The 17,180-nt window shown below is 37.2% G+C and overlaps 1 protein-coding gene across 1 annotated transcript; it reads right to left on the bottom strand.

Moving 5' to 3' along the window:
* Positions 1–495: 495 nt before the first annotated feature.
* obsl1a (obscurin like cytoskeletal adaptor 1a) lies at positions 496–16,095 on the bottom strand. Its single transcript, XM_016542943.1, has 25 exons — positions 15,966–16,095; positions 15,756–15,875; positions 11,588–12,763; positions 10,427–10,696; positions 9,989–10,249; positions 9,532–9,837; positions 8,844–9,110; positions 8,155–8,430; positions 7,542–7,817; positions 7,151–7,423; positions 6,704–6,979; positions 6,212–6,487; positions 5,839–6,114; positions 5,471–5,746; positions 4,491–4,760; positions 4,119–4,385; positions 3,768–4,037; positions 3,002–3,268; positions 2,488–2,754; positions 2,255–2,367; positions 2,003–2,156; positions 1,451–1,612; positions 1,220–1,324; positions 832–1,098; positions 496–686 (listed from the first exon to the last, which is right to left on the bottom strand). Exons 3-25 carry the CDS (start codon positions 12,678–12,680, stop codon positions 496–498), a joined length of 6,459 nt encoding a protein of 2,152 aa, XP_016398429.1. The 5' UTR covers positions 12,681–12,763; positions 15,756–15,875; positions 15,966–16,095.
* Positions 16,096–17,180: the final 1,085 nt, after the last annotated feature.

The raw sequence follows: 17,180 nt of genomic DNA, 5'->3' as shown, positions 1-17,180 counted from the left end.
CGTACCTATATTTACGTGTTTTTGATTCTTGTGAGAGACTTTCTCCTTTCTAATGAATTATTCTTTAAGCAGAATTCAAAATAAAATTGAAAATTAAAGACACAAAATGGACACCATTTTTTGACAGATGGGCATCTTATGACTTTATTTATTTATTTATTTTTTACTTTTTCTTGTTTACAGCTACTATATCATCATTACCCTGAAAATGGTTTTATATTACACATTAGCTTTGATATTATTGCTGACTTTCATTTAACAAAATTCAGAAAATTCTAAACAACACTTTTGCATCTATAAAATAGAATGTTCTGTCATTCTATTCTGTAAAATATTAAAGATTATAAATACTATAAAAAGTGTCCCATCCACATAACACAACATACTTTATCAACATTCATGAGCGAGTTGTATTACATTCATTTAATGGTAGTACTGGAAAATAAAAAATAAAAACACTGCATCTTTATAACACTTCCAATGTCCATCTTGAGTTTACAATGACACTTGCTTGCTACTGCATTCTGTTCCAACTGGATATTCCGGCCCTGACGGCAAGGTCTCTCCGTTCAAAGTCCAGATGGGAGGCTTGATGAGGGTCACGGACACTTCACACTGGAAGCAAGCCATTTCAGGAGCTCTCACTTCCACATCCTCTATATCCTTCACCACTAGGATAGACTGGGCTGTGAAGTAAAAAAAAAAAAAGCTTGAACTATGAATATTAATGCTGTGTGTTTCATAATATTGACTTAATCATTTGTCCTATTCTATTAGCATACTAAAGTCATTTATATATATAGTCAGCAGTTGAATTCACACCATACACACCTTCCACCATCAGCTTGGCTGTGGATGTGTGCTCCCCAACCTCAATACTGAAGGTTCCCTCATCCTCCAGCGCCACCTGGTGGATGACAAGTTTATGATAACAGCCTTCTTGTATTATTTCCATGTGTTCTGTGGATTCCAACTCTTGATCCCCTTTGTACCAAGTGACATCACAATTTGTGGAGGATACAGTGCATTCTAGAATGACTCGATGTTTTTCCAGTGCCGTACGATCCCTGAGGGGACGGACAATGCTTACAGGAAGCTCTGTAAAAATAAATATGGACAAAAGATTTTTGGTTGAATTAAATGTCATTTATTTATTTCACTTTTTATTTACTATGAAGGCAGAATCCTATTTAGTTAAAGTACACCTTTTGTACAATACCTTCAACCTCAAGATAAGCAATTGACTCCACTTGTTTGGAAACAAACTTGATTTCTCCAGAATCTTCTGGCTTGACGTTGCATATAAGCAGGAAGTGCTTTGTGCCTGTTTAAAAGGTAAAAGAAAAATAATTCATTTCTTTTTCAAGTATAATTTAAAAGTGTGATATTGTACACAGAAGCACTTCAAAACGAGATTAGTTGTAGTTTATCCACATAAGTTTATCCTCACCCTCTGTACGAGTCTTGATGGTGCTAGTGGGGCGTATCCTGCTGCCATCTTTGTACCATTCCCCAGGCATATCTTCCAAAGACAGCTCACACATAAAGACAGCATTCTGGTCCTCCTTAATCCAAAGATCCTCCAAACTAGTTTTGATCTCTAATTCATGTTCTGAGCGCAATGTGGAGAAAATGTTATAAACTTTTAGCAAATATCTAAGGAATTTATTTGGTACAGAAATGTGTATTGCTTTGTGAATTTTCACAAAAAACATAACAATAAGAAAATACATATAGCCAGTTTTGGTTTTATGCCAAGTTTAAAGTCTAGATAACCTTCATAAATTTGTGGTAAGTAAACAGGGTGCAGTGAGCCTCTACTTTATTGTCTGTCTTGAATTTTGAGTAGAAACTTAACTGAGCAAAAAAAATGTCTAGTCTCAAATAAAATCCTCTCTAAAACAACAGGGGAATTATACTGCTAGTGTGCATTTTCTCAATGTTTCCAATAAGCAACAAGCTGGGAAAGAAAGGGAAGAAAGAATAAAGTGAAAAAGCTTACCATAGACCTCAAGTTTACAGGAACTGCTGAGGTCACCTCTTTCACAAGTATAAAGGCCTGAGTCACTGATGTTGCATTCCAAGATCTGTAGACAGCGTTTACGTCCCATGGAATAAATCCTCAAAGTCTTACTGGATTTCAGCTCCAACCCATTCTGCCAATTGATCCATAGAGAGAATACAGCTCAGTGAGAAAGAATGAAAACCTATTTAGACAGGTACTGTGCCTTTTTTATTTTAAATTCAGGAGTACCTTTAGCCATCTGACGTCCACATTTGGCCTAGACAACTCACACTCCAAAATGACTGCAGATTCCTCCTCAAATCTGACATCAGACAGCTTCTTAATGATCGTCACTGGTGTTTCTAAAATGTAATGCAAAATGCTTGTTATTTTTGCCAGTTCTGTAAAAAAATATTAAGATCCCCTAAACTTGGAAATATACTATTAGTTTTAGTTTTTTAGTATTACTTTTTTATACCCACCTTTGACTACCAGTCTGGCAGTAGTTCTCAGACCTTCAGCAGAGAAGACAATGCTACCAGTATCCTCTAATGTCAGGTTGGAGAGGGTGAGACCATGTACTCGTCCATTGCAACTAACACGCCAGTTGTTATTGGGTTTGACACGCAGACCATCTTTTTGCCATACACCCTCCACATCAGCATGAGAAACTTCCACCTCGAAGGATGCAGTCTCTCTCTCAAATGTCTCAATGTCCATCAGCCCCTTGCGTATGACAATCTTCCTCGCTTTAAATTGTAACAGAGCTTATTTAGTCAATCTTAAACTAAATTAAAAATTATCTTCGTGTATAGACAATTTCAGAACTGTTAGGCCAAAGATCAGAAATAGCTGATGTTCCTATTGAAATGACTGCCAAGTTCTTAGGTGCATTATTTTATTTAATATCACCAACAGATTGTATATTGTTTCAGCAGAATTATAAATAGTTAAGGCTAAAGTACCAAATATTTGAAAATGCTCTTGGCCACTTACGCTCCACATTGAGTTTGACCTGTGTACGGTCATGCAGAGTCTCACAGCGGTAAGTGCCTCGATCAGATAGGCTGAGGTTAGTGATGGCCAAGATGCGTTTGCAGGCATTCTGGGTGAGTTTATGTCTGGGTCCTGGCTGGATCACCACCCCCTGTCTCATCCACTGCACCTCTCCAGACTCCAGACTCACTTCTGTCTCTAATACAGCCTCTCCAAACTCTTCAGCCATCACTGCCTCCATTCTCTTTGTGAACAACACCTGTGCCTCTGTATGTAAATGTAAAAGTTTAGTGTTACAAAGCCATGAATTTACAAAACAAGTTCTTTAACATTTGTGTAAAAAAAAAACTGAAATCGGTATTTGCTGAAAAATTCTCCTCTAATTTTTGTGTCAAATCTTGATCCATACACATATTAATGTTTTATTTTAGAAATAATGCCTGTCTCGGTCATTGTGTGTGTGTGTGTGTGTGTGTGTGTGTGTTTCCTGTATAATGAACAGAAAATAAAAAATGAATACAGTGTAAAAATCATACTGCTATAGTTACTGCTATAGTTTTATTATGTTTTGTTTTTAATTGGAGCATAGCAGTGTGAATCACTGTTCATTTTTTTTTTTATCTCAAAAAGGACAGCTTGGACATTCTGCAAAATATCTAATTTTGTGTTCCATGACTTCTTTTGAAACATATTAGGGTGAGTAGATGATAACAGATCCTTTTCTTTGGGTGAACTAATCATTAAAATAAATCATTTATTTACTTACCCTGGACTTTGAGGCTGGCTTTAGAAATGATACCCTCAGCCTCTGCAGTGATCCAAGAGGAATCCAAAAGCTGGACCTTCCGGATTATTAGAGTATGGCAGAGGCTGTTCTGTTCAATATGGAAGCGATCACTGGGTTTGATGGGTTCTCCATCCATGAGCCAGACCAACTGAACATCATCAGGGGAGACCACACACTTAAAGGTAGCATCCTCACCCTCCATGACTGTGGTATTGTGAAGCTCTGTGAGGAATTCCACCACACGGGGCACTGAAAATGCAAAGCAAGTGGATAGTATTGACTAAGTGTGTGTGTGTTTTATCTTCAAAACTTCACATTTTTCACACTTACATTCTACCCTTAATCTGGCACTGGTGCAGTCATCTTTGGACTCACAAGCATACTCTCCAGCATCTTCTTTGGTGAGACGATGGATTGTGAGACTCCTCTCTGTCCCGTTGGCACGGATAGAGAAGCGACGGCTGGGAATGATCTCCACTCCATCCTTCTTCCACTGGACATCTGCTTTGGCCTTGCATAGCTCACAGCAAAGTGTTACCATACCATCTTTATGGGCCACTGTGTCAATCAGTGACTTCACAAATTTAATACGCATGTCTGTAACACACACAGGCTACATGGTTATTATTTTATGTTGAATGAGTTCCAATGCTAATGTTACTTTGCTCTGTCACAAGCAAACGTTTGATTCCAGTTACCAACCTTTGACCAGGAGACTGAAGTGAATCTCATCTGTGTTTGCATCACATGTATACTCTCCACTATCAAGTTTCTTTAATGGGTTGATGGTGAAAGTACGGGTCAGGCCCAGGCTGGCTATGTGGAAACGTTCATCACTGACTGGAGTCCAGTCTTTAAGCCATCGCACTATAGCATTGGGTCTGGAAACCATGGCAGTAAGAGTGACAGCCTCTGCTTCATAACCAGTGACCAAGTTCGCCTCTTCTTTGTTGAGAAACTCAACAGGAGGCTCTGGAGATTAATACAACATATGAGGCATATAAGGTTTCATTATGTTTTTCAGGTAAATGGGCCATTGACATGAAGAGTGTCCACAATTAATAAAAAAAAAAGTCCAGTTTAAAACAAATGCTAAGAAATGTAAGCCATTTTCTAGAAATGATTTATTTTAATAATTAAAATGTCATGTGGTGTAACCATCAAGCAAGTAATAGCATCTCTTAGTCATAATTTTCAAAAACTTTTTTAAATATGTTTTTCAAGGTAGAAAGTAATTTTTATAAATATTATGAATTATGAATTCATAATTATTATTAGGTTTTTATGGAGTCAGACCACATGACAATTTACATTCTGAATTAACATTGCCTTGAAAATTAAGGTACCATTTTCTCAATTTTCTTTTATTTTTCTCCTCAATGTTTCTGCAAGGCAGTTAGACCACATGACTGCATTGGTCACACCACATTATTTTAATTAGGTGGACAAACTTATCATTAGTTAATGTAATTTAAAAACATGCAGAAGAGGTGTATTTAAGTTATTGTGTATCGAATGTATTTTTAAATAAAGTAATAGAAGAAGAATAGAAGAAATAATGAGTGTAAAGTCACTGACTGAAACAGAAATGTATTCTTCATAAATCAGATAAAATATATTTCATAAGCCCCTTGTTCTTAAACACAATTATTATATTAAGGAAAGGAAAATAAATACAGTACCTTGAACTTTAACAATGGTTATCATTTGGTCATCAACAGCATCACACATATATTTCCCAGAGTCAGAAAGGAGGATGTTGGATAAAGTCAGTTTCCGGAGTGTTCCACTGCTTTCAATATGTGTGCGCTCATCAGGGACCAATGGCTTATCATTAAATAGCCACGTAACTGGTGCATTGGCTCGAGAAACCTCGCAAGCTAAGATGAGATCATCTCCTGTCACCATTTCCTGATAATCGGGATCACCAGAGTTGCCAATGATCTTCACTGATGGCTCTGAGTTAATCAAAAGTATGTTATTTTGACTTTTGTTTGCTTTTGGGATCATGCACAGGTTCACATCAACACAACTGAAAGACACGTTTTACCTTGTACTGTGACATGAAATGAAATCGAATCATCTTTAGCATCAAGAATATATTCTCCAGAGTCCTGCAGCTCTGCACAGAGAATGACCAGCGTTCTGAAGGCACCTTCCTCCTCAAAACAGAAGCGTTCATTCTCCTTAATGGGGCTTCCATTTTTATACCAATTGACTACACCATTGGCTGTGGACAGCTCACACTCCAATACAACGTCATCATATAATGCAACCTTGTGCTCACTCTTGATCTGATCTTTATTCAGGATTTTTACTGGTGCCTCTGGAAGGGATACAGATTTTTTTTTTAAACTAACCATCAGAAAAAAGGACTAATAACTTTAAAAAACTATGATAGAAATAATGGTTTACCATCATACCAGTAATTTTGACTTTAAAATCCATTGTGTCATCTATGGCATTGCAGGTATATATCCCAGAATCCTTCAAAGTTGGAAAATGGATAGTAAGCTTGCGTACGAGGCCATTCTCCGTAATTGTGATGTTGCTGCTCTCTTCTACCTTCACTCCATCTTTCATCCAGCACACCTCTGCATTATCACGGGAAACTTCAAGCTCTAGGACAACAGGTTCACCAGCAAAACTCTCTGTAATGCTGCCTGTCTCCTTGGAACAAGAAAGTTTAACAGGGGGCTCTGTGGAAAAAGTATCATCAGCAGAATAAAAAAAAAAAAAACAATACTTATAAAGAAAATTAACCCCCTAAATCAGTAAACCCCAATATTAAACCTCTATAAGCCTAGAATAGAATATTATGAAATACATCAAATGTTAGATAAGGGGAAAAAATATTTCTACCCAGAGTCCTGGCTAATTTCGGACCCTGGTACATACAAACTACACAACATTACCTTCTACTTTCACCCAAAATGTGACAGAGTCATCTGCAGTCTCGCATACATATTCTGCAGAATCATCAATGGTAGCACAGAGAATCACCAGCCTGCGGTAAATCCCCTCATCCTCCAATTTCAAGATATCATTCTCTTCTATCTCCATGCCATCACAAAACCAGCAGACTTCTGCATCTGCTTTGGAGATCTCACAGCTCAGGACCAGCTTCTCAGAGCTCAGTATACGCACATCGACCTCTGACTCTCTGGGGGACACAATGCGGACTGGGGCCTCTGGGTTTAGAAGAGGTGCATAATGGTTGACAAAACATGAAAAAATACATGCTGCTGGTTTTAAATTCTATAATGAGAAAAAGGTTGTTCCAGCTGTATATGAAATGAATATAACAAACATTTGGTTTTAATAACAATAAAGAATTGAGAAACATATCCTTTGATACTTACCCATAATAATGAGCTGAAAAAATATCGAGTCACCGACTGTGTCGCATACATACTCTCCAGAATCCAGTTTGGAAGCGCAGAAAATGGTTACTCTCCTATATGGGCCTTCAGCACTGAGTCTGACATTCTCACTTTCCTGGAGCTTTAGGCCATCTTTAAACCAGTGAGCCTCTCCATTTGATCGAGAGAGCTCACAGTTCAGGACAACCTCCTCAGAGACATAACGCTCCATGTGGATGTCATCTTTGGGGTCCACAATTGTAACCGGAGGTTCTAGATGTAAGTCAGTCAACATTGTCAGTTGGCGATGGAATAAAAACATATTAAAAACATTCTTCATATGCAATATGATTCTAATAGTTAAAGAGAACCAGTATTTCGAACCAGTTACCTTTAATGTTGACAGAAAACGACATGGTTTGGTCGCCTGCTTGGCAAGTATACATCCCAGCGTCTGGCAGTGCCGCTGAACGGATTATAAGTCTTTTCATGGTGCCTTCAGACTGAATGGTGATGTTGTCTGACTGAAGAACCGCAACTCCATCTTTAAACCAGTAGGCAGGTTCATCTGGTCGGGAGAGTTCACACGTCAGGACCACAGGGTCCAGTTCCATAGCACTTTTCTGCCTCTCCTCCTGCATAATCTCTTTAAATGACACAGGTGGGGCTGATGGAAAAAGAGCATTTTAATCATTTAAATTAACCATAAAATATAATACACACAATATCTGGCACAGAATATTCAGGATTGTCAAATTCACATCACACATGCATGCATGCCTATTAATAATGACCCATTAATAATAATGACTTACATAATTCCTTCAATGAATCTAGCACTAAACCATGCACACAGCATGTGGAAATAAACAGTAAAATTATAATAAACAGGGCACAACTATGTCTTGATTAATTATTTTGTTATATTTAATGTTAAAATGGTCAGGTTTACCATTTACGATTGTAATGTTGTACTAGGAATAAATATTGCATATAGTTTTTACCTTCAACAATTACATTAAATGAGAGAATGTCATTGTTTGATTGGCAGGTGTAGACTCCAGAATGAAAGTACTCTGCTGACTGAATGACGATCCTCCTCATGCTGCCATCTGATTGGATATTCAGACCTTCCTCTACATGTAGCTCCTGCCCATCTTTGAACCATTGAACGTTGGCTGTGGGATGGGACACCTCACAGTACAGCACAATGGGATTTCCCACCTCAGTGGTCTTCTTGGTGTCCATCTCTGACATTGGTAAGAACTTCTCCTCAGGTGCTGCAAAACAGGACATAGAGAATTCTCTGTGAGACTGTCAATGTCATAAATTTTGAAAGTAATGCAATTAAGCATTGGTTAGAAATATGAGTGCATCAATGCGAGCATTATACAGATTTCAAATTAGCTTGAAATGAAAATTCACCCTATCCATTTTCTAAATGCATATTGATCTTATTGTAAAGAATTTGTCAATGCATATGTGTCAGTTTTTTTTTCCCCCCATATAAAGTTTAATCAAAACACCAAAACTTGAACTTTCTGTTAAATTACAACATCTGATGACATTACAACATCTGATGACATATGCAGGTCAGCTCCAATCATTTCATCATTTAATTTCATATTTAGTCAGACATGACTGAAATCTAAAAAAATAAATAAAAATCTGAATCACCCATGTAAATACTGACCTTTAATCTGTAGGGTCGCTGAATCTCGTACGCCAGTGGCAATGAAGGTGATTTCAGCTCCATCGTACACATTAGGAACTTGATGTATCCTTAGAGTGTGTTGGTTTTTAGACTGAGTGATGGAGAAGCGTCCACTATCCTGCAGCTGCTGGCTGTTCAGGAACCATGTGCCAATCAAGTTAGCAGAGAGCTCAATGGAGAACACAGCATCCTCCCCCTCAGTCACCACAGCATTCTTCAGAGGGGTTTTGATCTTTGGACCTGGGGCTGCAGATAATAAAATAGAAGACATTATCTCATGTTATCGTAACAGTTTAATGTACATGTACAAAAAAAAAACTATACTATGAATATTGTAGGATCTTAAGACAAACTGTTTGTGATTTTCCTCACTTGTACAGTAAGTCTCTTGTAAGTAAATTTGGATAAAAGTGAGTGCTAAATGAATACATGCAAATGAAAAGTTTAAAATTACATCCTGTACATTTAAAGTGCCAAGCCTAATATCACTGGAGACATTCATGTTCTATACAAACCTGAAGGGTTTTTTTGGTAAGTAGTACCTGACACACTTATATCTCTACCTTCTTTTTATAGGTTTCTTATGAGTGATGTGTTTATAATGCAAATACTTTTTGACAGAAAGTAAAAATTTAAAAAAATTTAAATATAACATTTTTATTCTTACCCAAATGTACTACTTTGGGAAACTCCACATGTCCACTTCTGCCATATTTATTAACACAGCAGATACGGAAACGGTAATCACCCTCGCATGGCACGCTGTCACCCAGGACCTCAGCAGAAGTGGCTGTCTCTGTTGTCAGGCATCGCTGCCACTCCTGAGAGCCCACTTCCTGACGTTCTAGCACATACACTGACTTAGTAGAGTTTTGCAAGTTAGGTGATGCTGACCAGGAAAGGATGGCACCATTTAAACAGTCAGTGTTCATTTGGACACTCACAGGACAAATGGGTGGGCAGTGTCGAGCAGCTAAATGAAAACAAATTAAATTAGACACTAAATATTCAATTCCACACATTAAATGTGTTATTTTCAAAAAGATTTAGTAGAAATAAATCTCTCTTTTTTTTTAAATAAAATAACTTGTGTGCATCACAAAGCCATGTGTGTATTCTCTCACTTTTGACTCTGAGTTTGGAGCTTGTTGTCGATCTGCCTGCCATAAAGGTGATCGTGCCTGAGTCTTGATATGATGTATTGACAAAAACCAGGATGTGGGTTTTGCCAAAAGACTTGATAATGGTTTGATGTGTTTCTTGCAACTGCAGTCCATCTTTAAACCAGCAGATATCCATATCATCTTGTTCTACCTCCACAAAGAACGCTGCATTCTCTCCTTCCATCACCTCCAACCTCCGTGGAAGTTTCTTCACAATTGTACCTACCAGAAAAATGTGTAAAATAAATTAACCAGATCTTTGTATATCAAACTGCAACGCAAACTCTTTAGTGCTTCTCACACTTATCTTGAAGCAAAATCAAGAGTGTTGAACTTACTTAGCTGAAAGCGTTAACATGTGAACTTCGATAACCTAATAAGATTCTCTCTGTACTGTACCTTTAACTGCCAATTCTGCAATAGTCTTTCCACCATCAGGCATCTCACACAGGTAAACTCCATCATCATCTGCCCCAATATTTTGTATGGTTAGTCTTCTCCGTGTTCCCTTCTGTTCCATGTTATACTTATGTCCTGGCTGAAGCCTCTGATCCTCCAGGTACCATGCCGTGGAAATGGACTCTTCCGGAACCTCACATTCCAGAACAGCAACATCCCTCTCCCTGACCTCCGCATCTAGAAGAGCTCGCTTAAATCGGACCGGAGGCCCTATAAACGGAAGAAGTTTATCATAAGAAATGCTTTAATTTTTATAATAATTGCAGTTTGCTAAGTGATTAAAACAAGTCACACTGCAGATGCACTGTGAAACAACAACGCGTTAATTATCTAAACACACTATGCATATATCTATGCACTAAACAATTTAAAATATATAAAATATATATATAGGCTATACCTCAACTGGGATGTGGCAGGCCAAGGACAGTGGTTAAAAAAAAAGGTTGTGCTCATGCAGTTACTAGGAAAGAACATAATCCTACAGGCTTAATTGCACACTACAAAGCGTAAACTATGCCCCATTGCATTGTTGATAAGATTGCAGTGATGCTGTCACTCAGGAATGCACTGAGCTCTGTGGCTTTTCTCACCTTTCATCACGCATTGACCATTGGTCAGTGTTCATCGAATACATTGCTCAGTGCATGACTTTACAACTAAATATATACCCACAAAGTCAGACAGTCACTGTTATACTATGGTCATAAAGAGTAAGGAATTCATTACAGTAACACTACAACCAATGTTTTATTAACATATTTGGGAATATAAACACACAAAAACACATAATTAGTTAGAACTTGGTATATCAGTGTTATTAACATGCCATAGTCACATATTATATGCTAACCTTAAGTCTTAAGCACACAGCAACATATATTAACTCATAATGGGAGATAATGGTGATATGACAACTCACAAAACAACCAAGACAATCATTTTAGCCATATTTTAGTTTTAAGATTCTTAGTGAAGAAGTAAGAATGTTTTGATTAGGGGCTGAACTGTCAGAGAACCCAGAGATATGTTAGTTGTTTGGTACAGATATGTTAGTAATTAAAAAAACAAAATATATTTGACAATTAAAAATGGAGTTACCTTTAACTGACAGTTGCACAGCACTCAGAGTGTTTCCCAGTGCGTTTGAGGCAGCACATATGTAGAGTCCTGTATCCTGTTGCTTACAGTACAGTACTTTCAAGGTGTAATACCCCTCTCTATCTTCAAAAATTAGAAATCGTCGACCCGGCACAATATTCTCTCCATCTTTCTTCCATACAATCTCTGGTTTAGGCTTTCCTGTGACATAGCAACGGAATTTGGCATGCTTGCCTTCTGTGACTGTGAACTTCTTAGCTTTCGACACATTTAACTGAGGGTCTTTTGAGTGTTTGGCTCTCGATTGGTGTGGTGAGTAATGGCCATTGGTGTAGCCATTTGTCTTGCTTCCCTCTCTTTGTTCTGGAATGGGCTCTACTAGGAGCACAGCTCCAGTCATCGCTTCTCCATACTTGTTGATTGCTTTGCACATGTAAACGCCTCCATCTGGGGCTCTTGTTCTGAAAATTTTCAACTGGAACCAGCCACCATCTTGCTGGCCCACATGGTAGTGGGAACTTTCATAGATCTCATTCAACTGTTTACCATCTTTCTCCCAAACCACTTGCGGTAAAGGCTCACCTGACAGCTTGCAGGAAAATGCAGCATCTTCTCCACGGTCAACTCTTAGAGAAAGAGGTTTGATCAGAAAATGAGGCTTGTTGTCTTGGAATGGGTCTGCTTTCTGTTCCACCCCATCCTGTTGTTGATTCATAATCTTGATTTCTTGCTCTGGTGGAATCACTTTTACTTCATTTTGTTGTGGTGGTGGGGCTGGCTGTGTTTGTTGGAGCTCTTCTTCCACTTTAAGGGTAGCAGCTGCATATGTTTCCCCAATGTTGTTTTTAGCTCGGCAAATATACTGACCAGCATCTTCCATTGTCACCCCAGAGATGTAAAGGCTGTATACCTTGCCATCTTGAGTAATATGGTAACGACCCTCAGGAAGAATAGACTCGTTTTTCCGCTCCCAGATCACATCTAGTTGGGGATCTCCACCAATCTGACATTTAAGAACAGCATCTGTTCCACATTTCACCAGAACTGGACGTGGGTAACCAAGCACACGTGGAGCACCTCCAAATACATCCATATTTTTTACTGTCTTGTAATCACTTATTCTGTGTTATTATTGGAATTAGGAATGGCACAAATATTTGTGGCACATACCAAGCTCTGGAAAAACAAAAACAGTTTTACACTTTACACATCATTTTTCAATCTGACATTAGCATTCCTGTTATTATAACTCATTGTGAGTTATAAATTCAACCAATGTGTTTTTCTCTCTCTATCTCTCTAATTTGGAAACTTGCAGCTCAATTAATCACTAAAGACATTTTATAGATAGTTATGATGAGATGTAAAGTATGAAAAGTTAATAAACAAATACATAAAACTTTGGCTAATAAAAAAAATAAAAACACAGTGCAAGAAATTTCACAACTGTAACAAATGTCAAACACTCCATTTTGTACATTCTTTCTGAATCCAGTCCAAAAAAAATATTACAACCTTCCCTTAGGGATGGGTAGATCGACACCTAGTGTCGACACACGTTTCGAGTTTTTGACACACTGGTGCTTCGAAACTATGTTTCGGAGCATTGCTTGAAATTAGGCTGTCACGCGACCTGTTGAAAACGTAGCTTCGTTACCTCACGTCATGCTTGGCTCAAATACAAAGCGCATCGATTGCGCTGTCCCATACCCGCGATCCATTTAGTGCAATGCTATAGTTATATCAGTCAGCATGCCTATGTAGTGTTTTTACGTGGTGTATCGTTGTTAATTATTACTACTATTAAAAACAATGACATGTGAATGTCTGTTGACTGAATGAAAATTAAAACACCTTGCGGGCTCAACCACTGTTCCCAAAAAGGACAAAAGTCCTTCCTTAACCACAAACATGTTTGCTGCTTGTAAACGCCTTCCTCAGTTGTCAACAGCTCACATTGGCGAGAAAAATATATTATTGCAAAATATATTAAATGCAATAATTGCAACTGTATTTGTGCATTTGTGTTTTTTAACCATGGGAATGTTGTCCTCCATTTACAAATTTACTAAAGAATATACAATTTACACTCAATGCGCAAGGCATTCATATGGATACGACTGACAACAGGGCTTGATTCCAGTGTTATCCCATCAGTTGCTGTCAACGGTCTGCTATCAGTGTTAATGATAATATAAGACCTGGTGAATTATGTTTTTGAGTTGAGTAATAATGTTTGTTCTGCTGTTTTTTTAACTGTTCAAGTACAGTGATATAGATGCAGTAGTACATATTTTAATAACTGTAGTAGCCTACAAGCATGGCGTTTTTTCACTATTGCAGTGCCACGTGATCATTTCAATGTTGTGTAAGTAAATTTTTTAATACTGCAGTTATTGTCAAAATGACCACACCTGTACTACATTTAAACTACTGCAGTTACTTTTTTGTAACGGTACAATACAATGTATATTGTAAACTTTATGTGGAATAGTGAAACATTCCTTGCATAAAGGAAGTCCCCTTACAGCAGTCAAGATAACTCCAGTCCCCATTCCCTACTTGAGCCCAGACAGCTGGTGCTGTTTATCAGGAGGAAGCATTTAAAATAGTCTGTCCAAATAAAGACGCGGGAGAGTTGGCCATGTGCAGCACAAGACAAAGCATGTTCAGATGAACTACTCTGACAAACACTCATAGCATCGGGATTCATCACTTTTCTATATCAGGGACTATACTTCAACATGCCATCACTGTTAGTATGATTTTTATGAGAGCAGTATGTGAACATAACAGTATGTTAACATACCCCTAACTAAGCATGAATTTCTGTATAATAAAATATTATACGAATACAAATCCATATAAACTTATATGCAAATTACAATTCATACTATGGCTTCTTTTCTATCCAAGTCTGTAGAGAATACGTTTACTGTTTAAAGGACATTCATACATTAAATGTTTTTAATTGTTGGTCAGTTTACACATGTTTTGTTTGTTCTATCACATCTCACTGTTTTTAGTGTCTTGCACCAAAATATGTTATGTCAACATAAATGTAGTTTAATTTTTAGAACAAATCTTGTGGTCTGTGTTCTGTTCAATACTTTTCTAAATGCGTGTTTGAATGCAAATAACACAATCTCTGTCAGTGAATGAACAGGGAAGCTATATAAAAATTCTCAGTTGAATTGGAGAGTGGGGGTAAACGAACTGAAAGAATTTGTGAGTGATCTCCCTTGGATCAAATTGCACTCCTGGGCCTGTTGGGCTTTGAGAATTTGGCAGTTTACGTTCAAGATGACTGCCATATCAGTCAGCGCAACATAAAAGATTACTGAGTGCATGTTAAAAACATAATGCATAAATAGTAATTGGGTCATGCAAATATTAATCGGGTCATGCGTGGTAAATTTTCCGGAAGTGTCCGGTCAAGTAATATGAACCATGCCCTAATAATAGTCAGATGAATAGTGCACACTTGTGTCAATATAATGTTAATATAACTAATATCCATGACCAAAGAATCACAGTAAGATGTGTAAATATCAGCATACTGGCTGTAAATAAAAATATAAAGAACTTTATATGTGCTTATAAAAGATACCTTAACTTATAATAATTGCAATTAACTGAACATTAATAAATGATATAGGTGTATGTTTATTAATTAATTATTAACATTCAGATGGTTATGAATATCATGAAAGTTTAATAAATATTCTTATCTGAATGTGGAACTACTGATCTGTTAAGCATTATATGATGTTTGTTCATGATCACTATTCAAAAGTATTATAAATTGTTACCACACATATATACAGTATGTTATTTGTTATTATATGTTCATAGTCAGGGCCATAGTCAATTATTGCTTCCTGTCAAGACTATCCAAAAGATATTAACTAGAAAACATGTTTATCTGTGAATATGTCTTTCAGTCATATATTAAGTAGTCTATATCTTATACTTCTGAATTCTCTGTTTGTTCTCTGTTTCCAGTGCCTACTTTTGTATGTTGTTCTATGATAACACTTGTGATTGAGCACCTGATGTTTTTGAAACAGAAATGTGATCACATTTACCTAGCCATTATTTTTTTATGACATTTACATTGCAAAAGAAGACTCCATCATAAAAATAAGCATCTCAAACGTAAACTCACGTGTCAACAGCAGTATCAGATCAGCATTTAGGACCAGCCAAAACACTAAATCTTCAGGCCCTCTTCTAAGAGGATATTGACCCTGATGTCAGCTTTTCTTCTTTAAGAAATGACCTTTGACTTTGAAAAAATCATATCATTAGCGCTGAATAATTGCAGGTGATTGAAAATATTCCACACGACAGGAGTTTTGGTCTTCTAAATACTAACGTTAATCCACCCAGGTTGATCTCCAATTCTTTCTACTGGTGTGGTTTGTTGCTTGTTGCTTCTTGATGTGTCTCTGTATACATGTGCTTCTCATATGTGCCTTTCAGTGTGACTAAGCTCTCTTCTTTTTCACCACCACCAAACAATGAATGTGCCATACGGTACCGGGGCCTGTGTCGTCAGCTCAGAGCCAATAAATGCTTTCACAGCTGCTACCCATCCTACTAAACATAGCACAGCTATCATCATTGGGGGAGTGGTGGGCTGCAAAGGTTAAATTTAGACCACCTAATCACTTGACCTCTTCCACTTGGTCTTACGGGTTTGGAACGACATGAGGTTGAGTAATTATTGACAGAATTTACATTTTTTGGGTGAACTATCCCTTTAAGCAAAAATGAAAATTCTGAACATAAAAAAAAAAAAAAAGATAAAGCTAAATGTTTCTCTTAATTTTCCCCATAATGAATGGGTCATCTACTGCCATCCACGCTAAACCATGTCCACAACATATAAACAGAGGCAAAAAAACTACAACAAAAACACGTTACATTAAATTATTAGAAGTGATGGATCGAGCGGACTGATCTGTGTTTTTGTGAATGTCATGTGCAGTCTGGGAGAGTATAATATCTCTTCAACTTAATATGTGTCTCATCAACTTTAAACACAAACTCTTCAGCTATAGCCAACACATCTCTGTCAAACAGTATTTACATTAAAACCCAAGACCCTTTTACATAGTTACAAACAGCTTTATCCATGTCCAAGTTATTGTTATCAGATACAATCAGTTCCCCCTTTAAAATACACTCTAGGGACTATAATTATGATATTCTGACCTTTTGTACAACACTTACTTCATGGTTTTCGAAAACAACAATAAAAACTTATTTACTTTATTTATATATTTGTATTTACTAACAGGTCAAAGAAAATAGATACTAAAAGTATTACTTTATTTTCCCTCCTTTTTTTTACATCTTGTTGTTTCCCCTCTGGCAATCAAATGATTGGCCTTACAGCTCTACAAGCTAGTTGATATAAAGTGTCTTATCTTTTAACATAGTAGTATGTGCTTCATGTGTTTCCATATATCTTTTATTTATTCATGCACCCGTGATAAACCTCAGAAAATGGTCACGAGTGGTGTGACTGAGCTGGGACCGAGAGACTCTTATACATTATTGCTCAACATAGCATGACCAAATACTC

The sequence above is a fragment of the Sinocyclocheilus rhinocerous genome, unplaced genomic scaffold (genome assembly GCF_001515625.1).
Source record: "Sinocyclocheilus rhinocerous isolate Xijiao unplaced genomic scaffold, SAMN03320098_v1.1 scaffold459, whole genome shotgun sequence".
Taxonomy (NCBI): Eukaryota; Metazoa; Chordata; class Actinopteri; order Cypriniformes; family Cyprinidae; genus Sinocyclocheilus; species Sinocyclocheilus rhinocerous.
This window is presented reverse-complemented; position numbering and strand designations above follow the sequence as displayed.